We start from the raw sequence: 20,762 nt of genomic DNA on the forward strand, positions 1-20,762 counted from the left end.
TACGATTCTGAGGAAACAGACGCGTTGATATTCATTTTTGTTCTGGAATCCTTCTATTTACCATTCTTGGGAGCACGATTAACTTCTTATTCTTATTAGATAATATTTTGTACAGAGACGCAAGCGGCACAGCGTCCTTATCGGCACGCTGTTTCGCACACCTGCCACGACTAATACAAACACTTATACTGCTGCTAAATCCCTGAACCGTATAGCACCAAGATGGGTCAGAATCTTGTTTATGGTATATGGCAGGTTCACTTTCACCACGCAGAACTAGGATGGCGACTGGCGAGGTAGGCGTACACTGTTGCAGAGCTGCTGTTGTAGTCAGGTTGTGAAATTGCGGACCTCCAAACAACCGTATCAATTGGTCGTGTACCAACGCGACCAAAGTCTAGCAATGTCCCATTCTCCTTTTTTTTTCTTCTTTGCTGTACAGAATTCCGATTTCAAGCCAATTCCCCGTCCACCTACACACCTTTTTGCGGCAAAAACAGGTCGATTAGAGCTTCCTTGGGTAAAATAGCGCGAATCCACCATAGCAAGCTCACGACTCGAGAACCCCGTTGCCTTCCTGCAGCATCCGATCCCCTATCTTCGAGCTCAACTGCAGCATTAAGGAAACATCAGGTAAACATGTCACTATTCTGTGCGCCAGCAGTGAACTTGTTAAAAAGGCCTCGGAGATAGACACTGATGATGTATAAACAGTAAAAGACTACAAGCGTCAATCAGGACCTGAAGATAGTAGCTAGATGAGGAACTGGGTCACTTACAGCAGGATATGTGAAGACTATGAGCTGCTTGTCAGCTGTCGAAACAAGAAGATTAGTGTTATCTTTCTGTAACGCAATTGCTGTAACGTTCTGTCCTTCCCCAAGTTTTAGCATATGAATTATCTGGCAGTATATCCCTTATTGGTTAGAATTCTGGTCATAGCAAACAAAGATAAAAATAAGTTAAAAAGTTGCTCATGGTTTTCACCTCAAGTTTGTATAGATCAATGAAGCAGACCGAGGGCACATGAACAGAGGGCTTAGTCTCATTTAATTCTGGCAAATCATCATCACCGTTGGGTTTGTCAAGCTCATAATCATCTATAGCACTAAAACCATCACGATTGCAACTGTTGGACAAGCATGTTCCGATCAAAGCAAACTTGCCATCCACAGAAATCTCAATGCAACTAACTCGACCAGAGAAAGGTGTCAGAACCGAGGTACCAATCGGGATTCCATTAACAGTGAATGTCGATAATCTTTTCTCTGATTCATTCCAAATCAATATGATTCCTTCAGAAGATAAACACATTAAATGTGCCTCCTGTTTATCCAGCTTCCTAATGAGCCTGCCTGTCCTCAAATTATGTAGAAGGACACCAGACGTACTTGAAGAGGAAGCAACAAGTCCCAAGGCAGAACTAACAGAACAGCAAGTTACTTCTCCAAGATGCCCTCTTAGTACATGCATAGGACCTTCAATTCGTCGCCTCCTGCTGGTTTCTAGAACTTTGCTTGAATTGCTAGTGCTGCTATCACCAGAGGCTGAATCATTTGGTGTTGTTGGTGTAGATGGTGGAGGTTCTGGAGTACTTTTCTTACGTAAAGAGCCTATCTGACGTATCCTCCAAAGTATTACTGTGGTGTCACGAGAACCTGTGACAAGATAATTGCTATCTGGAGATAAAGCGACGCAGGTCACAGGAGCAAGATGCCCAAATGCCGTTTCAATGGTCCTTGCTCCGTCTGGGGAGATCAACTTCACAGAATTATCTGCATGCCCCCCTACAGTTAGAAGGGAAAAAAGGATATCAGAAACAGCAGAGGGAGCAGTTTGATGATAGTTCATAGTGTAAATACAGTTCAAAAAGGGAAAAAGAATGCTGCCGTAAAAGCAGAATAAAAAAACAACATTTTCTACATGAATTAATGAAGATGTCAGTTACTCGTATGATCTCACTTTGAACACCAGGTTTTCAACCAGAAAAAGATCTAGGAGGGCTTTCAATACAAATAAAACATGGAAAATGAATAATAGAAAAAAAATACTAGCTTTCCAACAATATAATTGAGGGGGAAAATGAAGAATAAAATAATTACCAGTTATAACCTCTCTCTCACATGTGACAACAACAACCGATGAATTTTGGATTGCAGAGGCAGCAAAAGCAATAGCCCTTGGGAACTGATAGTCGTCTACAGAACCAGCAGATCCTTTGAAGATACGCATTATTGCACCACCACTTAAATTTATGGCATTTCTTCCATGATGAAAGAGGAAAGGTGTCCCTGGGCCATTTGAAGTATTTGGCTGCCAATGGTGCAGTGCCAAATGTGCTGCAGGAACATTTGCACCTACGACTACAATAGAGTCATCGGATACAAGCATTGCACTAGCAGGAACATTGCAGTTTTCTGGATTAGGTAGTACATAAGATCTGACTTCAGTTGGGTTCCGGAATATTGTCTGCACAGAAAAACGAAGAGATACCATGCACTCACTTCAAACAAATCTAAATCATGAATTAGCGAAATGAAAGCTAACAGGTACAATAGATTTCATCTGATGTAAGTGAACCATGGTGCCCATAGGATCACTTTAACCCCAGTACCCCACTGCTCCCCATCCTCTCCGACATTCAACCATCGACTGAGGACTAACATGTGAAATGAGGCAGCTTGACTTTCTTTTAGAACTGTAGACTTTGCAATACATGTTGGTATATCTCCTAGAGGCAAACATGGAGATGGTTGTGTCCCTATGATTACGATGTCTATAAACTCTTCAATAACGCCTTACTTTTCCCTTGAATATGCTATGCCATTTTAACTCAGCAAGTATGTAGCTTACTCGTGAACCTCTGTATTGCTTGATGATGGCTATTCTAAATTGCTTAATCTGTATTCTAAAAGTTCACAGGCCACCGTGCTTACCAAATAGTGACATTTCATTTTGTAAAACACAGAAGGATAACTTGAAAACCTACCTGCAGCTTTAAGATGTCTGCCAATGGCCTTCTCTTTGTATGTGGGATTGTCAACAATTGAGATGGTGTTTGTCCAAAATTACATATTTGATCTTGCATGGATCGCCGTTGCACCTTCAGCATTTTCAGCAGCACGTTAACAACTAGCTAGCTACTGGCAAAATCTAAAAGTTGAATGCAGAATACTTACTGGATTAGTGATTTGATCAATATCCACCATCCCCTCATATGTAGCATAGGGAAAAACATTGTTAGCCATCACTGCATCTTTACCTCTTTGTTTATGTCTGAACGAGAAATAGTTGATGACTAAAGGATGTTAACATAGAGATTAATAAAATATAATTTTAATACAACTAGCAGAACCCGTACTTTGTTACGGGATTAAAAGAAAAATCAAATGCTGTGGAAAAAATATATTTCTTTTCTCTGTAATTTTTAATTAAATATGGAGTATATGAGTATTAATTAGATGTGCATGCTGCAAAAAATAATCACTGTGACTTCATCGTGGGTTGTGACCATTGTTTATTTTAATCATTCTCATCCACTCCAAAGACCCAAGTCCATCTTGCTACAGTGGAAAAAGAAAAGCTCAGTTTATCTACCTACAGTTGAAAGGCAGCTATCTGACAGCTAACCCAAGTCTACTCTCTATCTCTCAGCTCTCACAGCAGGAGGCAAGTTCGAATGTTTCACTGATAAATAGGGGCCCATGCGTCGGTTATAGGAGTGGTGGTGGTAGATTCACTGCCACCACCACTACCAACATTTTAATGTAGTATAGATATAGATCCTCTAGGGCAACAAAATTAGGACACAAGATAATATATTAAAATATACTGTTTCTGTCAGCAAAAATATCAATGAATATGTATCGTCATCAGCAGATACCATCACAAGAAATTTTACATTGTCCATCTATGTCAACTAAACATCCCCTAACAGTCTCAGCAGATAGTAGTCTTTCTATTTCCAGCACAAAAAATTACTGACATGGGTCAGTTTTGGGAAGAAAGATAACACAAGAGGGTTGAACAAGTGGTCAAAGGATGGGGCAGGACATCGATGTCACTGGCCAACATATATGGGACGAATAGTAGATAATTAAGTAAAATAACGCAATGCAGCTAAGAGGTGGCAACAAAAAGGAACAGCACATAGATAACGTACCCAAATATTAGGTCTATCCATTCATGCAAATGAGCGGAGACATAATCACTCTCAAGAGCCTTCCTGTGTTTACATATGAAATCAACAGGGTTCTCAGCCCAAGGAGGCAATTGCACAGAGCCTGCAATACAACTCAACATTAGAGGAGTTCAGCTCCATTCCCTTATGCATACAGAATGAAACAAACTTACCTAGCTTTCCAGTAAGTTGAGTTGACCCTAAGTCAACCGAATTCACATTCGTAAATAACTCAGGAAGGTAAAACATCTCTGGAACCTAGAGAAATAATCACATGATTAGGTTCCACCAAAGATTCTGATTGGACTTACTCACTAAGGAATCACAATGAATTGAAGGCACATTTTTGAACAAAACTTACTAACTCTTTTACATCATTCATGTCTTCAAGGACACTAATCCATGTTTTGTTGATACAAGAAAACATGTGATCATCTTGACCAAACCTGCCACCTTGCTGCTGAATAGAAAGGGCTGTAAAAGGCTCTATCCTGACAAGATAATATAAGACCTGCAGTAGATGCTTATGTCAACAACCAATAGCACAGAAATCGGGGTATTTGAAAAAAAAACAAATATGTAAAGTCACACTAATCAACTACAGGAGGAATTGTCATCGATGAACAGTATAGAACCGATTAATCAAATGGGATGACTTAATAAATTAATCTAACTCCAAATAAAAGGAACACATGCAAGCAAAATGCTGACTCAAAACATGCACAAGAGAAAAGGTACCGTGCCAGGACAGGAGTAATGTGAACTGTAGTGAAATTTCGGGATGGTTGGATCATTGAAACTAGAGTAATGTTCCTGGAATTTCTTCAGTCGTGCAGGATTCAGAGCGCCAATTGGCTGCATTGAAATTTTTCAAGCATCACTACCAGTGGTTATTGAAAAAGGTATCATCCACAGAGTTAATGAATAGAAAAGAAGAAAAAAAACAAAAGAGGTCTAAACTGGCAGCAAGGAATGAGGTACAGGATCTACCTCCGAAAGATCTCGGTATGCAGACGGATCTTCAAGATCCAGTGTTTTGGAGTGGTAATCTGCTAATACCCATGGAAAAACAGGGTACTGCATAAATAGCTAGTGATCATTTAAATGCAGTAGTATATTTATTATATTCAGAAAATGAGTTATGAAGCAAACATGCCTGTGCAATGTCATTGTAACTGCGCCCAGCAAGAGTGTTCAGTTCCATCAGGTATTCAAAGTTGCTAATCTGCACAATGAGATGGCTCTACTTAAGTGTTGAATACACTTAACATGCTGGGCTGAAAAAAGTGGTTTATTGCATTGATACCTCCCATCTAGCCCAGCGCTCTGTCAATTGCGACTTTTTAAGGATTTTCTCAGGTCTCTAAAACAAAAGTACAATTGATTAAAACTTTCAGTAAGAAACAGATTTTAACATTAAAGTTTGCAGAACTGCACTGAACACCAACCTGGGTAGCTAGGAAAATGCTGTTCAAATAAGGAGGTTTGGTATGAACGATTGCCCGATAAGCATGTTTACATGCTTCTGTATCCTGATAAAAATCATATACATCTTCAAAATATTCAGGTAGCTGTAGTGTGCATATGATTCCAACAACGTAAACTAGAGTATCATCAAGGATGTACCTCAAAATCGAAGAAGAAATTTGACCTATCTACCATGAATAGCTCTAAAGCACTTCGCCGTAACAAATATCTGCACAGTTAATTTAAATCAGTATGACATGCAAGTACTATAAATGGTTACTGCTAACTCAGTAGTCCATAATTATATGATAAGGACACAGATGATAAAAGCACAAAAGTTATATTAGTTAACACTAACGACTGCAACAAGAAGTTCAATGTACACCACCATACTGGATAATGAAGAACCATTTACCTTCTACTATAAATTTTATGAAGTGAAGATATGAACCAGCTCCGATCTTTATCTTGCTGATCGTATTGCCCACTAGTAGATGCAGCATCATCCATGTAACTATCGCTATCACTCATATGCTCATCAATTATAAAGTTAATCATCTTTGATGTGACCTGAGGAAAATCATTATATACTAGGGCTTAATATATCTTTCGCATATTACATTGGAGATGAAGCAGAATACTACCATAAATGAATAGAAATACAAGAAAACAACTTATAATGTAAAAAGAAAGTGATATGACAAACATAACTAGTTATGTTCATCAGAGAATTGAGATTGATTAAAATCCAGTTAAGACCAAGATATACAGCAAAAATATTAACTTTACTAAAACAGAAAGGAATCATGAATGTGTAGACATGATTATTGTAACTTCAGTTTACAACTAATATGTCATAATCATGACCAAGAAGTAATGGCATTAATTAGAATTTGAAAACACCCTTATGCATGAAAAACTACAAAAGTGAAAGTACGTACATTAGAAACCACTTACTTGGAAGGTTCCCCGCACAACCTTGAATGGACGCACCATCAATGAAGGCAGTTCAACAATAATTCTCTCATTATTTTTGCTAGAACTGTAACACGGTGCAACCACGGTCGATCGAACCAAGTTGTGAACACTAGAAAAGTCAGAACTTGTTGAATCATCTACACTGCTATAGATAGTCTCAGTTTCTGTCTGTTTGGCATTCCCATGTCCTCCATCTACTGATATTGCGTCAGCTACTATAATGGAAGAATTTGTTCGAAGAGCATTTGCAAATAGAGAGTCTGCATCTTCCCTGTGGCTATAATTGGATTCTGCACCATCACATAGAAGCATGTTCTCCTCATAATTATTGGCCATACTCAAATGTTCAGACCATTTGTAGTTTCTTTTCATAAATCTTCTCATTCTTGATGAAGTTTCTGTGGAATCTAACTTCCAGAAAATCTGTGTAGAAAAATAGTAAAGCAAATCAAGATGTCTATAAGAAAAGAAGGCATGCATAGTGTTTACTGCTAAGATGTTCTTTTTCCTCTTGTTGACTGAAACAATTTATTTGTATCATCATAAATTGGTCATCAAGGATAGAGCTTTTCATAATAATGTAATATAAAAGAAAATCTTAGGAAAAGCAGGACTGTTCGTACGTTATCAGGAGTACACAGAAGTTCCCCGAAAGGTCCGTATAGCCTACTTGTCTCTATTAAGCAATGAACAAGACGTCGCCATGCCCGAATTCCAATAGATGCACAACGACGATTCAAAATATCTACCTGTGTTCGCCTCTCCATCTGCATGTCCAAAAGTTGCCTCAATGGTGTATTCACAAGTTAGTAATTCCTAAATATCAGAGCAGAAGCTTCCCATTCCATATCAACATACCTCAACTCGTTGCAAGTTCCGTGCCAATGCAAAACTGGAAACAAGAAGTGCAACATATTTGTATGAAAGGGCAGAAAAATCCCTTCCTGATACTGACTTTGAATCAGCAGATTGAAGACACTCCAACCAAGCAGCACACATAGCTTCAGATGTATTCCACCTCTGGGCCCTCTCAATATCACCTGCAGCCCTCCTTTGTCCTGAAGTTGCCATTGCTACAGCACTAAGACCCCTTCTCGAGCCAATCTTAGCACTGCGCTCAAGGTCACGAGCAGCAGCCAAGGCAGCAGCTTTTGCAGCTGCTTTATCCTTTGGTGCAGATGTTGGTAGGTTTGGTGTTGCATCAATAGGCTTCTGAAAACTTGAGAAAGTGTGTAGTTTAGCAGATCTACGCTCTAGCAATGAGGTGTCACGCCTGCGCAACTTATTTGTTGGTGGTGCTATTGTTTCTGTCCCAGAGGTACCAGCAGCAATCATGGCCAATGCCATTGCAACCGGGGGAGAAGCAAAGGCAGCAGCCCATCCAGGTGATATCATTGAGACAGCAGCCTGAGTTCAAAAGACACATACAGTAATCTCACCATGAACAGATAACCTCCAGAAAAGCATAGAACTGAAGAGGTCTTTCTCAATAGTAATTATTGCAAAGTAGTTTATAGTTATGCTAATGATCCAAATCATTTAAATATTTGACAAAACTAGCTCTGAAGCATTCCATGAACTACTCAAGAGACTAGAGATAAAAGAAAGGAGAGATACTGGGACAAGTGACTACTGTACACAGCACACACCACATAGTTTCACGAGCACAAAATGGAAGTGCCTGATGAGCAATTGTTAAAAAGAATGAGGATTTAAGGTAATTAGCCAAATTCAGACACTTTGCAAACATAGCATTTTAAGCTGGATATGAGAGGAGCTCCCGTATTGATTTTTTTTAAGAGGTGGTGAGGCTCAAAACTAGGCTAGCTAGCTCACCAAGGTGCTAGCCGGTAAGACTCCGGGTCTTTCTCCTAACCAGAACTTCTACTCTACGTAAAACCAACATTAGTTGACACAGGCATACAGCATCAGCGCAACTGCCAGGCAATTTAAGTTGATAGCCATTGTGTACGAACTGTGAAGAATCAATTGTTACCTCAATAGGTAAAGTGTCTGCTGCTAAAGCACAGTCATCAACAACTAGTGGATTTTGTCCATCTGAAGATGTGAGCTCATGAATTCCAGCCAAAACAGAGCGATATCTTTTCAGTACAGCTACAAATGGTGGCATGATCAATCCAACATATTTTTTCCTTAGTGGTTTTCTATCACTACTTACAGCATGCCATACCTGTTAAGATAGAAACAACTTCATGAATAATGCATAATATAATATAATAAACTTTCTTCGCTTTATCTACTAAAAACAAAAAAAGAAAACAGCAGCTCATAGAGTTCCACAAATTTCCAAGACCTAACACAGAAAATTTTACTTGAGACTTCTAAAATAACAGCTAAAGTTGCCATATATCTTTATAAGGACTATGGATCATAATGAATCATAAATACACTGGATGAGCAACAGCATTTTTCCTTCTTAAAATCGACGCAAAAATAGTTGTCAAGTGTAGCATCTGTTTACAGCATAGTTAACCTACATGGTCATCTAGACATCTAGTCTAGTCTTAGGTTGGCTCATGCGACACATAGCTCTTTGTACATATTTTTCCTTGCTAATGAAATAGATATGTAGTTTAGCACCATAGGTCTTTTTTATGACTTCACCACTTGCCTTTATGGCTAAGGGCATATCATGTAGGCCATGATATATTTTTCCTTGCAAATGGAATAGATGTACAGTTTAGCACCATAAAAACCTATATAGCATATGATGGCAACAACACATGGTATAACTTTTTTCCTTCATGGCCATATATAATTAACGATGAGAAAATGCAACTGCAGTTTATGTGGACTTCATTGAATTATTCAACCTGGATTACACCATGGTACATGTGTGTTGTTAGATGCAGATCATAAGCTTCCATGGAAGTGGAACGTGATATTACCTCTGAATAAATAATAGAAGATGCAACCAAAACCCTCTGTCTCTTAGATTCAGAAACAGGCATATTCAAAATAGGACCAAGCACTCTGTACAAAAAACAAGAATTACATATATGAATGAAGATAATATGGATTAAAATATCAATGAAGAGATGACGGAGAAACAATTAGTCTGGAATATAGGCTGAGACCGACCACTGAGAAAGAATTGATCATGATGTAACCCAAAAACAAAGCTTAATTCACATAATTAATTGTGCAAAAACATACAGTAAGGGAAAAAAATCTCCAATACTCCTGTTAGGAGTTCAATGCACATATATTTTCATTAGGTTCTGTATTTGATGTTCAGCCACATTGAGAAAAAGAAAAGAAAAGGGAAACATGTGGCAAAATTGAATGTTGGACTCTTGTACCCCATTTCTACTTTGGGGCAAATTGTTCAGTAACACCAGAAGATAGCACAGGTCGGAGAATGGCATTTGTGGGCATGTCCCCTAAGGACCAGCTGTCAGACTCATGATGGACGTTAGTCTCTAATTTATACTCCATTAAAAAATATAAGGCGTATTTTGTTTTGTTAGGACAATGCTTTGATTACAAATGTTTTACTAATATATTATTAATGTGATACAAAAGCATAATCATAAGTACTCCCTCTGTCCCAAAGTATAGCATACGGGTATTAACAGAGGGATGAAAAGATTTGGTTGCCTCCTCGGTATAGATGAGGTATAGGCCCAGACTATTTGGGGCTATAATAAAACAACGGGGTAGTAGGGATAGTATGGTAATTGGTAAGTTTAATGGTAAAAGTACAATACTAGGTTTGAGCAGTAGAAGTTATATTTTGGGATAGAGGGAGTTAATACTTTTGAATAAGAATATAATAACATTAATTTTGTGTTATAAAAAATACTCCCTCTGTTTTTTAATGTTTGACATCATTGACTTTTGAACATATGTTTGTTTGGCCATTTGTCTTATTCAAAAAACTTACATAATTATCATTTATTTTATTATGATTTGTTTTATTATTAAAGGTATTTTAAGCATGACTAACATTTTTGCATATTTGCTCTTTTTTTTTAATAAGACGAATAGCTGAACATATGTTCAAAAGTCAACAGCGTCAAACATTAAAAATGGTGGCAGTATATCATAATATAGTAAGTGTTGATCAAAGACTTGTCCTAACGAAATAAAATATGCCTTATATTTTTTAACAGAGGGAGTACATATTTGCAGGGTTACTGAGCTAAGAGCCTTTTTTTCAGAATATGACTTGAACAAGCTATTATTCTAAATCACTACACTTTTCTGGTTATACACTATGTACCTCCACAGAAGCGCAGATTGAGGTTTCCTGGAAGGCGAACAAGAATTATCATCATGAATCATCATGCTTCCAGTTTGACAGCCTAATCCTTCAGATATGACATTCTTCATGCTAATGTTTCTCATAAAAATGTCATCCTCCCCATTGTCATCCTCTCTGATTGAAGCAAGTGTCAACCGAAGTATGCAAAAGAATGGCTGATCACTATCCAACAACTGATTAAGTGCACTCATAGCATCCATGCCAGCCCCAGATCCCCCTCCAATGCCAAGGCCACCCCCAAGTTGAGAATCTAGTAAAAGTGCCTGCAGCATTGCAATAGATTTCTTCACTAATGGAAGTTCAATCCAGCTTCCATTGGAGTCCTTCTCTAGAACAGACTTCCAAGATTCCCAACCACTTCCTCCACCACCAAAGATATTGGATTTGGGTGGAATGCATACACCATACCACAATCGGCTTCTGTACTTCCAACCTTCTGAAAGATCTGAAATACAGGTCCCATAGGATACAAATGCATGCCTAACAGATCCATATGGCTCCGCTGCTGCTGCTGCAGTGACACGTTCCATCACCTCAGAAGAAATTTGCCCGTTCGCATCAGCCATAGAAGCAAGAACCTGATGTTTTGTACACCAACAATAAAGATAGAATTCAAAACGATGGTGTGAAAAGTAGTTCAAAGCAAGTTAAGTTCAGGCTATGAAATATCCTTTTGGATTATACTCATATTGCTACCACGAAATAGCTGCTTGTCGAGTTCTAGGAAAGAATGTAGAAGAACATTCAAGACAGATAATAGAGATAATAGGTACAGTATACCAACATAAAATGGCCAACCAGCTACTAGCTAGTAGTTTACAGACATTTCCTTTTGTCAAGAAATTAGTGTACACGCATTTCTTTTTGTCAAGAAATTACAAACTACAAACAGATTTTCAATTCTAAAACTACGTGTGTACAAAGAAAGGCTGGGAGACACAAAAAACATTGTTCATAGCACCAACTCTTCAGAAATCTCATAGCAGTATCCTTTACTTTCAATTTTCTTCACGAGAAATTTTTCTTAGAATTTGGACAATCAGGTGTCTTCTCATACATTATTCTATTTATGAGTTTAACAGCATTAGACAAAGACAAAATAATTAATATAGTGAATTCATAAAAGGACCTCGAAAAAAAATCAAAGTTGATTCAGTCATATGCAGCAACATTGAAAAAAAAATTGAAAATTTTGGAGCTCCATTATCATGTTAGTGAACACTAGATTGAAATAATGCAAATAAAATTATGATATATGGTCTTCTAGATATACATACATCAACAGGAAGACCACCAGCATCACTGGACAAAGATTGCCTTGAGCCCCCTGCATCCAAAGGTTCACTACCAGTCCTGCTCAATGAATTTGATCTAGTGGCAGCTGATGAAGCCCCTGAGGCAGGAGATGCAGCACTATCAATTGAGCACGATAAGAAATAATGTTGACTGCGTGACCTCAGGTGATCTTCTACGAGCATCAGAAGAACAATTGCATTCTCAGCCAAGGCTAGAGAGAGATGGGTAGCTTTATCTGCTTGGATTTTAGTTTCCTTGGGCATCATACCCTCCTCTGCAACACCAGCTGCTGCAGCATTGATTCCTTCAGTCTGCTATGGATATAAATAATAAAAGAATATCATTTGCGGACTAATAAAATTAACTGAATACTTTCTACCTTCATAGACACAATATGTGCTATGTCCCTAAGAATGAACTCATGAGTAATTGAACTGGAATTTTCTGCGCAACATCATGAAGAACTAATTCTGTTTCAAGAGTGCACAACAAAAGTGAAGTTTGGAAGACAAAGGCAAAGGGATAAATTCTTTATTTCACTGGAAATATCAAATGATGGTAGTAGTGTGAAAATGAATTGCTACTGCGGTCACACAATCATGACGTGAAAGTGTGGTAATACAAGCTTACTATGTTCAATCTAGGGACCTAGTTAGCGGAGCAACATTAGGAGTCTTGTGATTCTAAGCTCTTACCAGACACCTGCTTATCCCTATGCTTATTTGGTAAGGCTATGCTCCTTCCTAAACTGAAACTTAAGTCAGGGAAGATGATTTTGGAGTTCTACAAGGTTGCAAGGAATTAGAAACCAGATTAATCATGTATAGTTTCCTGTGCTAACTCCATGAGTTAGCTAGTTTCACTTATAATCCTAGTAAAGTGGTATATAAATATTACCAAGAAAACAAAACAGAATTATTACGATGACTTATTCCCCAAATTTGCTATCACTTTACACAAACTGGGAGTAAAAAGTCTAAACAGATTGATGTGGAAAAGAAGGTAGAAAGTAGCAACAACAAAATATACAAGAAGAATTGGCTGACGAGTATATTTTATAAGAGAAGCAACATCTACCTGAACTTGAAGCTCCTGAGCAGAAAATTCAAGCAGATTACCCAATAATCTCCTTTTGAAAATCGGTAACGATTCCTCACGCCTTAATAACAAGAAAATGCAAACTAATATTAGCATATCAAGATTGACATATGTTTTAAGCACCAACATTCAATATAGTTCAAAAACACAGGGGAGTATTTCGTAATGACATGACAAAGCTCCTTCAGATTCTCAGAAAAATAAGAGAGAGATGTAACAAAGTGCAAAAGGCTGAATGCTAAAGGAGAAACTTTTTTAGAAAGGTAGAAACGAATATTTTGTAAGGAATGGTTTAGATTATATGAGGCAAAACCCTGTAAGTATTCATGCTTTAGCAACCTTATTGATTGTGGTGGTTTATCACCTCAAAATTTCTGTTAGTGCCTAGTAGATCAAACAATGACAGGATGAATGGAAAACATGTTATGGGGCCAATGCTTCTTGTTTACCTAATTCTTTGGTCCCCAGTGCTAGATCCTCCAACCATTGAAAGCCATTCTGCACAATGTATCGTTGCCTCTACATCCTGGAAAAACTCAGATACAATGTTACCATAAAAAGAAAGGTTACAATCCTATAAAGTAAGTTAATATCAAATAGAAAGATATGATATCAAAGTCACTTGCCTTCCACCCATCTTTCTGCCGCATTGAATGCTCCAACATGATAGCTAGATAATTGTATATATGGTCTTCCATCATACTTAAGCTTGGACCATCTGAACCTCTGTTATCACCCATCTACATATCAATTTTTATACATTAGAAGTTCCAGTAGTGAATGAACAAAAGGGGGAAAAAACAAGAAGAAGAATACAACTGTCACCTATTAATGTAACCCTCACTAAAAAATGTTTTCATTTGTCATCACAGAAACGTTACCTCATGATTTGAAATTAAGACCTCCAAAATCCATTCGGGCCATTCCGCAATGGAAGTCAGTGCAATTCTATTCTCATTATTAGTGCTGGCCAAATATAGAAGATCCTGAAATAATATAAGCAATAAGTAATCAAACAAGAGATTTTATGAAAGATGATATACGATAGTAAAAAAGATAATACTTATTTTAAGATTTACAAAACATCTGCACGTCGTGTATTTAAATACAATGTTTAATGATATTGGTACAATCCATGCCAATAATGTTATCTGTGGTACCATCAGGTTCTTAAAGTCAACAGAAAATCAAGACAATTTAAATTTAACAAATCAGTAAAAAAAACCTGAATAGCATGGGCTTGGAATGCCCGTGATGCAAATGGAAGAGAACGGAGTAGAACTGACAAAAGTGGAGTATGCTTAACACGGTGACCAGAATCATGTAGTTTCAAGCTACCATTTGCTGAAGGAACATTGATCTGCATTGAAGAACACAAGTCAACAATTAAGGAATTTCAGAGTACAAGCAGTTGAATCTATAATGAGCAAAACTTCCACTACTGAGAAGCGGAGTAAAATAAATTAAGGGTTTTTTTTCTTTTTTTTAACCAAAATTTAGGGCTTTATTTGTTTCAAAAATGTTCTCGAATGTCTCTTATTCAAATACTTCCAAGATGATTGGGAAAATGATAAACATAATAAAATATTTCCAGTAAAAAGAAGATCAATATAACCCAATAGAAACCAAAAACATGGATGGCCAGCTTTTGATAAATGTTTGGTTACATTTGTTGAGCTAAAGTTTTCTGTTCGAGTTAGTGATGATAATGTAAAAACCTCTTGAACATAAAGACTCGTTAACTGGTAGTTCTGTTTGAACTATAGAGGTTCCTGTTGAAGTTTTTTGTTGCAATGTGTCACTTATGTTTGCAGCACCATCCTAAAAGTCATGATTGCATCACTGGCATGGACCCATTAGTGTAATTATGGAAACGTGTTGTATATTAATTATTCACAAGGAACTTAAAGGCTTAAAGAACACCATACCACAGCAGAAAATAAAGCTTTATAGACATTTCTGGTCATAAGCCTTCTTGGAGCTGCTTGGAAAGCTTTCTGCATTGCAAAGAGCAACAAAGAAACTCTGTCTTCAAACATGGAATTTCCTTCGCCATTAGAGGTAGTTAGGAAACTGCTGGGCAACTTTGACTTTGCAGCAGGCAAGTTAAATTTCAGGTGACCTGATGCAACTAAAGCACCCAAAACATGAACAATTCCAACAAGAACTCCATCTCCATTATCGATATTGTATATGTCGTTCTGAACATTGTCTGCAATATTCAGAAAGTCAATGCCACCTAGATTCTTTAGGAACTGATTCTTCAATAAGCACCATTTGCTAGAGAATCCAGGTTCAGTGCTGCCTTCGTGACAGGGTGGTTCATGGTGCTCCAATGGTTGAGTCTTATGACCATTGCAGTTTGCTTCACCAGCAGTAGTTTTCAAATCCAAATCACTACTAGTAGATTTTGGGTCAGAACCAGCATTCCACAGAGAATTCTGTGGCACAATACAACTGTCGGAAATATTGTTATCACCAGATTTAGCCTCCCTTTGCAAAAGAACAAGTAATGCCTCTACACCTCCTCGGGAAATGAATGACTGAGCAAACACGTTGGCTCTAGATGTGTTTGGATGTACAATCAATCTATAGATGAGGAGCAAAACCCTAGCAACCTGACAAAGCATATCGTTAAAATCACCACAACAGCACACTCTTACTCAGTTACCACTTAAAGAAGATATGTAGATTGAGATCATGGGTTGGCTGCATATCTCATTCACTAAAGGAAAGTAGAAAATATATATGTGACAAATCATAGAAACCACATTTGATCTTTAGAAGAAAATAATTGCGAAGAAACATTTTATAGTTCAAAATCTAGCAATGATGTGATTAACAAAGTACTGTTACTTTGGAATTTTGCTGTACTGAAACTAACACATCTCATTATATATTGAGATGTGAGCTTAACATGTTCTAATGAACCATGAAGATTAAAAATTGGATATGAAAGGATCAAGTGTAAGCATCATCATAATGCCAACAAAACTATGTCAAGAATGTTTGTTTCGTGATTGAAACTAACATATCAGAATATGTTACTAATGTGTGAGCCTTTACATGTTCTGGCAAACCAGAAAGATTCAAAAATTAGATATGGAAGGAGCAGGTGTAAACATCATCACAATGAACAAGGGAAATGCTGGCGAAACGATGAGAACAGTATTTGCTTCATGGAATGTGCAAAGTCCAGTTACCTGGTTAGGTTGTGGACAGTCAACAACAAAGCCCACCAAAGAGCGAACATCATCAGAAGCCAATGTAGAAGATACTGCTCCTAGTAACAGTTCAATAACAACCAAAAGCTCATCAACAAGAGAATTCACTTTCTCTAAAGGTCTCTCAGTTCCAGTAAATGTGAATGTATCGATTGAATCTGCTTCATGAATTACCCAGTAACACCTTCTGCACCCATCAAGGAGCATCTGTAGTGCATTTGCATCATGCATGCAAGCCGATTCTGCAAAAACCATGTCCGCAAGTGAAGATAGAAGCTTTTTCTGCAAAACGTAGTTGCATGAACTCCACATCTTCAGGTCCAACAGCAAAGTGCTAAAGAGCTGCACTTTTAGACCATGATCATTTTTTTGAGACTGACACAGAGATGCAATTGCTGCAACAAGCTCCTCATCACTCAGTATCTCTTTCTCCCCACTTTCTAATCTCGATAGTGTTTCTAATAGGTAATGTAACACTTGTGATAAAAGCTCTGGTCCATGGGCACGGCATAGCTCTTCCTTATTTCCAGGATGTTGAGTTGCCAGCGAAATAATCCTAAAAATAGGAACAGAAAGAGAAGCAGTTGCAAGAGACGATGACAAATCCCCGAGTATAGGTTCCATATTATCCATCTCGACATTGCTCACAGTCAATGGTAGCAAAGCCATTGGACCTCCATAAGCTAATGCCCACAATGATTCTGCAGGTCGCACTCGATATGATAAATGAACCATCCCAAGAACTTCTGCGGGTCTTCTGTGGGTACCTGAGGTTCAACATCCAATAATATCAGTAATGATTCTTCTAAATCAACCCCAGGCCTTTGTGCCTTTGTAAGTTATATTATTGCATGGCATGTGTTTTTACACCCATTGGAAACACCCTGATCCCAGATAATCGTTAACAGCATGGGACTATAACATTTTGTTTGGATCAATATTCAATATAGGCATGATTGATGCCAGATAGAAAAGTTATGCAGAACGTGCTAGGCAATAGCAGGCAACCCAAGCAGGAAGTAATAGGATAATCTTTTAGCAGACTGAGAAACATTAGTGTAACTATTTAACCACGATTGTGAGCCTGTAAGTAGACTATGGTTCAGCTGCCAAGTAACAAAGTACTCTCTCTGTTTCATATTATAAGTCGTTTGACTTTTTTCTTAGTCAAACTTCTTTAGGTTTTTCTTAGTCAAACTTCTTTAGGTTTGACCAAATTTATAGAAAAGTATGTTAACATTTTCAATACAAAACAAATATATTATCAAAATATATTCGATGCTAAATTTAATGAAACTAGTTTGGTGTTGTAAATGTTGCTGTTTTTTCTTATAAACTTGGTCAAACCTAAAGAAGTTTGACTAAGAAAAAAGTCGAACGACTTATGATATGAAACGGAGGGAGTAGAAACTAAGCAAGGAAAGTATGACTGGCAATTTATAATCTACTTAATTATCAGGTGGATAGGAGTGCAACAACAGTCTGAACAATATAAAGAAAAAGGCAAGTATAAAACAAACCTGTTGAACCAGAAGGTGAAGCATCAGGACAGAATCGACCATTGAGTAGACTAGGATGATAAAGAAGATGTAAGCTTCCTCCAATCTCAATGTCAAGTGTATAATTGTCTTCTGCAATGTGCCTAATGTGAGCATTTGTAGCTTTCCAAGGCAAACCAGCACCATTGCTGAAGCTGGGGAGTGCATCACCACCCCTAGAAGCTATACGGCTCATTCTCTCAGGCCCAATTGACTCTGTGAAGATGTAGATAGGCCCCATTTCTGCAAACAATGGACATTGTCGCCGGCGCTGCTGCAGGCCCGCAATAGTTGGTGGTGGGTTCGTCCCAATGCAGCAGAAGGCCAGAGGTTTCAAGATGCGAGGTAACTCGAATGGACAGCTCTCATGAAGCTCCCCATCCACATACAACCGCAATTCACTCTCGACCTTCCCTAGCAGGGCCTGCTTGCTTGTGTACTCCAAACCAACAAAATACCAGCACTGTGGTCTGAATTCATAAGTGAAATGCAGAGAAGCCTTCTTCCCCTTCCCAGCCCCACTCTCCACGACCAGAAACTGGCCATGGAAGTAGGCCTCCACGCCATGGTTATCCATAGTGAGGAAACAGAAAAGTCGGGGCATGTGCTTCGTCCCCTCTCCCGCAAGTGTGCTAGCAGCAGCGGCTGCTGCTGACGGTGATGACTTCCCGGACGTTGAGGCTGCGGCGGCTGCAATTGCTGCTGTAGCCATGCCTGTGTTGAGCGAGTCCGAGAATGACTCAACATATATCCACGTTGCAAAACCAAAACCGTTAGAGAATGGCCATCGGCTTTCCGCAGGGGCAAGCAAGCCAGAGCCCTCCCCACCGAGCTCAAATGTCACTGCAGGACCCTTGGCCTCCTTGCAGCCCACAGCCTTCTCCAACGCAAGGGTCAGCGACGTGGCCCAGCACGTGCCAAGTGTCTTCTTGATCAGGAGGAGCCAGGAATGTAGGTCCTTGACACTAACCGAGTGCCCACCCAGCATCTGGATGCATTGCACAAGCGGTGCTCCGTCCCACTTGCTTCTCTGACCCATTCCGACGAACAGCTTCTCTGCAGCGTCGAGAAGGATGGCGAGAAGGCCCGATGAAGTGCACATGGTGCGGTTTCGGGTACAGGAGCTGAGGGTGGCGAGGAGGGCGAGGGCCATGCGAGTGCGTGGCGACGGCTCGACGCCGCAGGGGATGTAGGGCAGGAGCTCGGCCGCGATGGCTGCCGCGCGCGAGCTGGACATGATGCTAGGCAACGTGACGGCGCCGTTGCCTGCCCCCTCGTCCAGACCGTCGACGCCGCCCATCGTGAGCATCAGCACGTCCACGACGAAATGCGAGAGCTCTCCGTCCTCTCCGGAGACCATCTCGCGGAGGCGCTCGAGGCCGCCGCCCATGATCACCGCGTCCACCGCCCGCACCACCTCCTCCGGCACGTCCGACGGCACGACCGGCGCCAGGCGCTTCCGCAGCGATGGCGGAGAAGGCAGCGCGGAGGACTCCGAGGGTGCCACCGGCGATCCCTCGCTCATCTCCACGTCCGACACCTCCTCCTCGTCGACGATGTACGCCGCATCGCCGAGCAACGCGGCGTCGAAATGCTCGACGCCACCGGGCTCCCACGGCAGCCGTGGCGAAGCGTCAGGCATCTCGGGCGCGTCCTCCTCCCCCATCACGTAGGCTCACTCCATCAAAAACAAAAAAACAAACAAACAAAATCAAGAGAAACGCGCGAGGAATCGATCGATTAGCTCCTGGAGCAGTTGGGATTTGGGAAGGATCAAACGCAATGGGGAAAAAATTGGGTAGGAATTTTTGGGGGAAACGGTGGAGGCTGAGGTGTGCGGTCGGGGAGAACCAGGAGGCCTCTGGGGGAAAATGCCCGCGGGAGAATAGCGGCGGTGGCATGGCATGGTGCATGGCGAGGCCGTGGCCGCCCGAGAGGCGGAGGAGGAGGAGGAGGAGAGAGGAGAGAGAGGGAAGCGGCCAGGCTAGGAAGGCGAAGGAGCGGCGTCGTCGCGGGGTTCACGGGTCGCGGCTGCTTTCTAGCTGGGCCGGTCTGGTGAATACGGGTTTGGAGTGTCGCGCCCGTTTAGGCTCGAGGAAACGTGGCATGGGCTTTGCCCTTGCAGAGTGTTGCAGGGCCGCGTACGTGTGCTCGTGGGCTGTTTTGCGGGAGGGAACTGAAATAAGCCATTGGGCCGAGCGATGGCACACGGAACCTGGACCAGGACGAGCTGTGAAAAGCAGAGTTGCGAAAACTACTCACAACATTCCAAGATTTAAATACTTCTATGATTTAAACATTGTTCGACAATAAAATAATTTTTAGCACTATTTACTTATCATATCAATCGCTTCCCACTTAAATTTCTACCTATCTTACCTCTCCCAATCTTAACCAGTCCTCATTTATCGAGGGTACCCAAAATCTGTTCTCCTCAACCTTATAATTGCTTATACCAGTTGATACACGCGCTTTGCTTTAGGATATGTGGATGAATGGATGTAGATAGATATATATGTTTAAATAATGTGAAAATGTTTTGGAGATAATGATTTGACATTGCTTACATATTGTGTTTTAAAACTACAATAAAATTGTAAATAATATGTCATGTTTGCATGATATTTAAAAATACTCTAGATAATAATTGCTAGTAGGCGATCATGTTGCACACTTACGTATGATTTAAAATA

The 20,762-nt window shown here is 39.8% G+C and overlaps 1 protein-coding gene across 2 annotated transcripts; it reads right to left on the reverse strand.

Moving 5' to 3' along the window:
* Positions 1-71: 71 nt before the first annotated feature.
* Positions 72-20,059, reverse strand: LOC127761890 (BEACH domain-containing protein C2-like). 2 transcript variants are annotated; one of them, XM_052286224.1, is made up of 31 exons: positions 18,052-20,059; positions 16,511-17,298; positions 15,236-15,925; positions 14,533-14,667; positions 14,189-14,293; positions 13,934-14,047; positions 13,757-13,833; positions 13,287-13,368; positions 12,191-12,520; positions 10,872-11,491; positions 9,535-9,619; positions 8,622-8,816; positions 7,484-8,032; positions 7,249-7,392; positions 6,605-7,048; positions 6,063-6,217; positions 5,807-5,876; positions 5,629-5,712; positions 5,487-5,543; positions 5,337-5,405; positions 5,171-5,257; positions 4,919-5,035; positions 4,542-4,691; positions 4,354-4,438; positions 4,163-4,283; positions 3,180-3,276; positions 2,990-3,103; positions 2,103-2,469; positions 988-1,787; positions 780-902; positions 72-610 (listed from the first exon to the last, which is right to left on the reverse strand). In XM_052286224.1, the coding sequence occupies exons 1-31, from the start codon at positions 19,733-19,735 to the stop codon at positions 551-553; spliced, it is 8,598 nt and encodes a 2,865-aa protein (XP_052142184.1). In that variant the 5' UTR covers positions 19,736-20,059; the 3' UTR covers positions 72-550. The 2 variants fall into 2 exon arrangements, with proteins under 2 accessions (XP_052142184.1, XP_052142183.1); XM_052286223.1 differs by having other exon boundaries at positions 12,191-12,523.
* Between the last annotated feature and the right edge of the window lie 703 nt (positions 20,060-20,762).

The sequence above is a fragment of the Oryza glaberrima genome, chromosome 2 (assembly GCF_000147395.1).
Source record: "Oryza glaberrima chromosome 2, OglaRS2, whole genome shotgun sequence".
Lineage (NCBI taxonomy): Eukaryota > Viridiplantae > Streptophyta > Magnoliopsida > Poales > Poaceae > Oryza > Oryza glaberrima.

Excerpts from the sequence above, each read along its gene's own strand:
- LOC127761890 (XM_052286223.1), bottom strand. The coding sequence starts at position 19,735 with ATGGGGGAGGAGGACGCGCCCGAGATGCCTGACGCTTCGCCACGGCTG. Across the intron at positions 9,620-10,871 it reads CAATCTGCGCTTCTGTGGAG|AGTGCTTGGTCCTATTTTGA; the intron begins GTACATAGTGTA and ends TTTTTTGTACAG. Across the intron at positions 2,470-2,989 it reads CAGACATCTTAAAGCTGCAG|ACAATATTCCGGAACCCAAC; the intron begins GTAGGTTTTCAA and ends TTTTCTGTGCAG.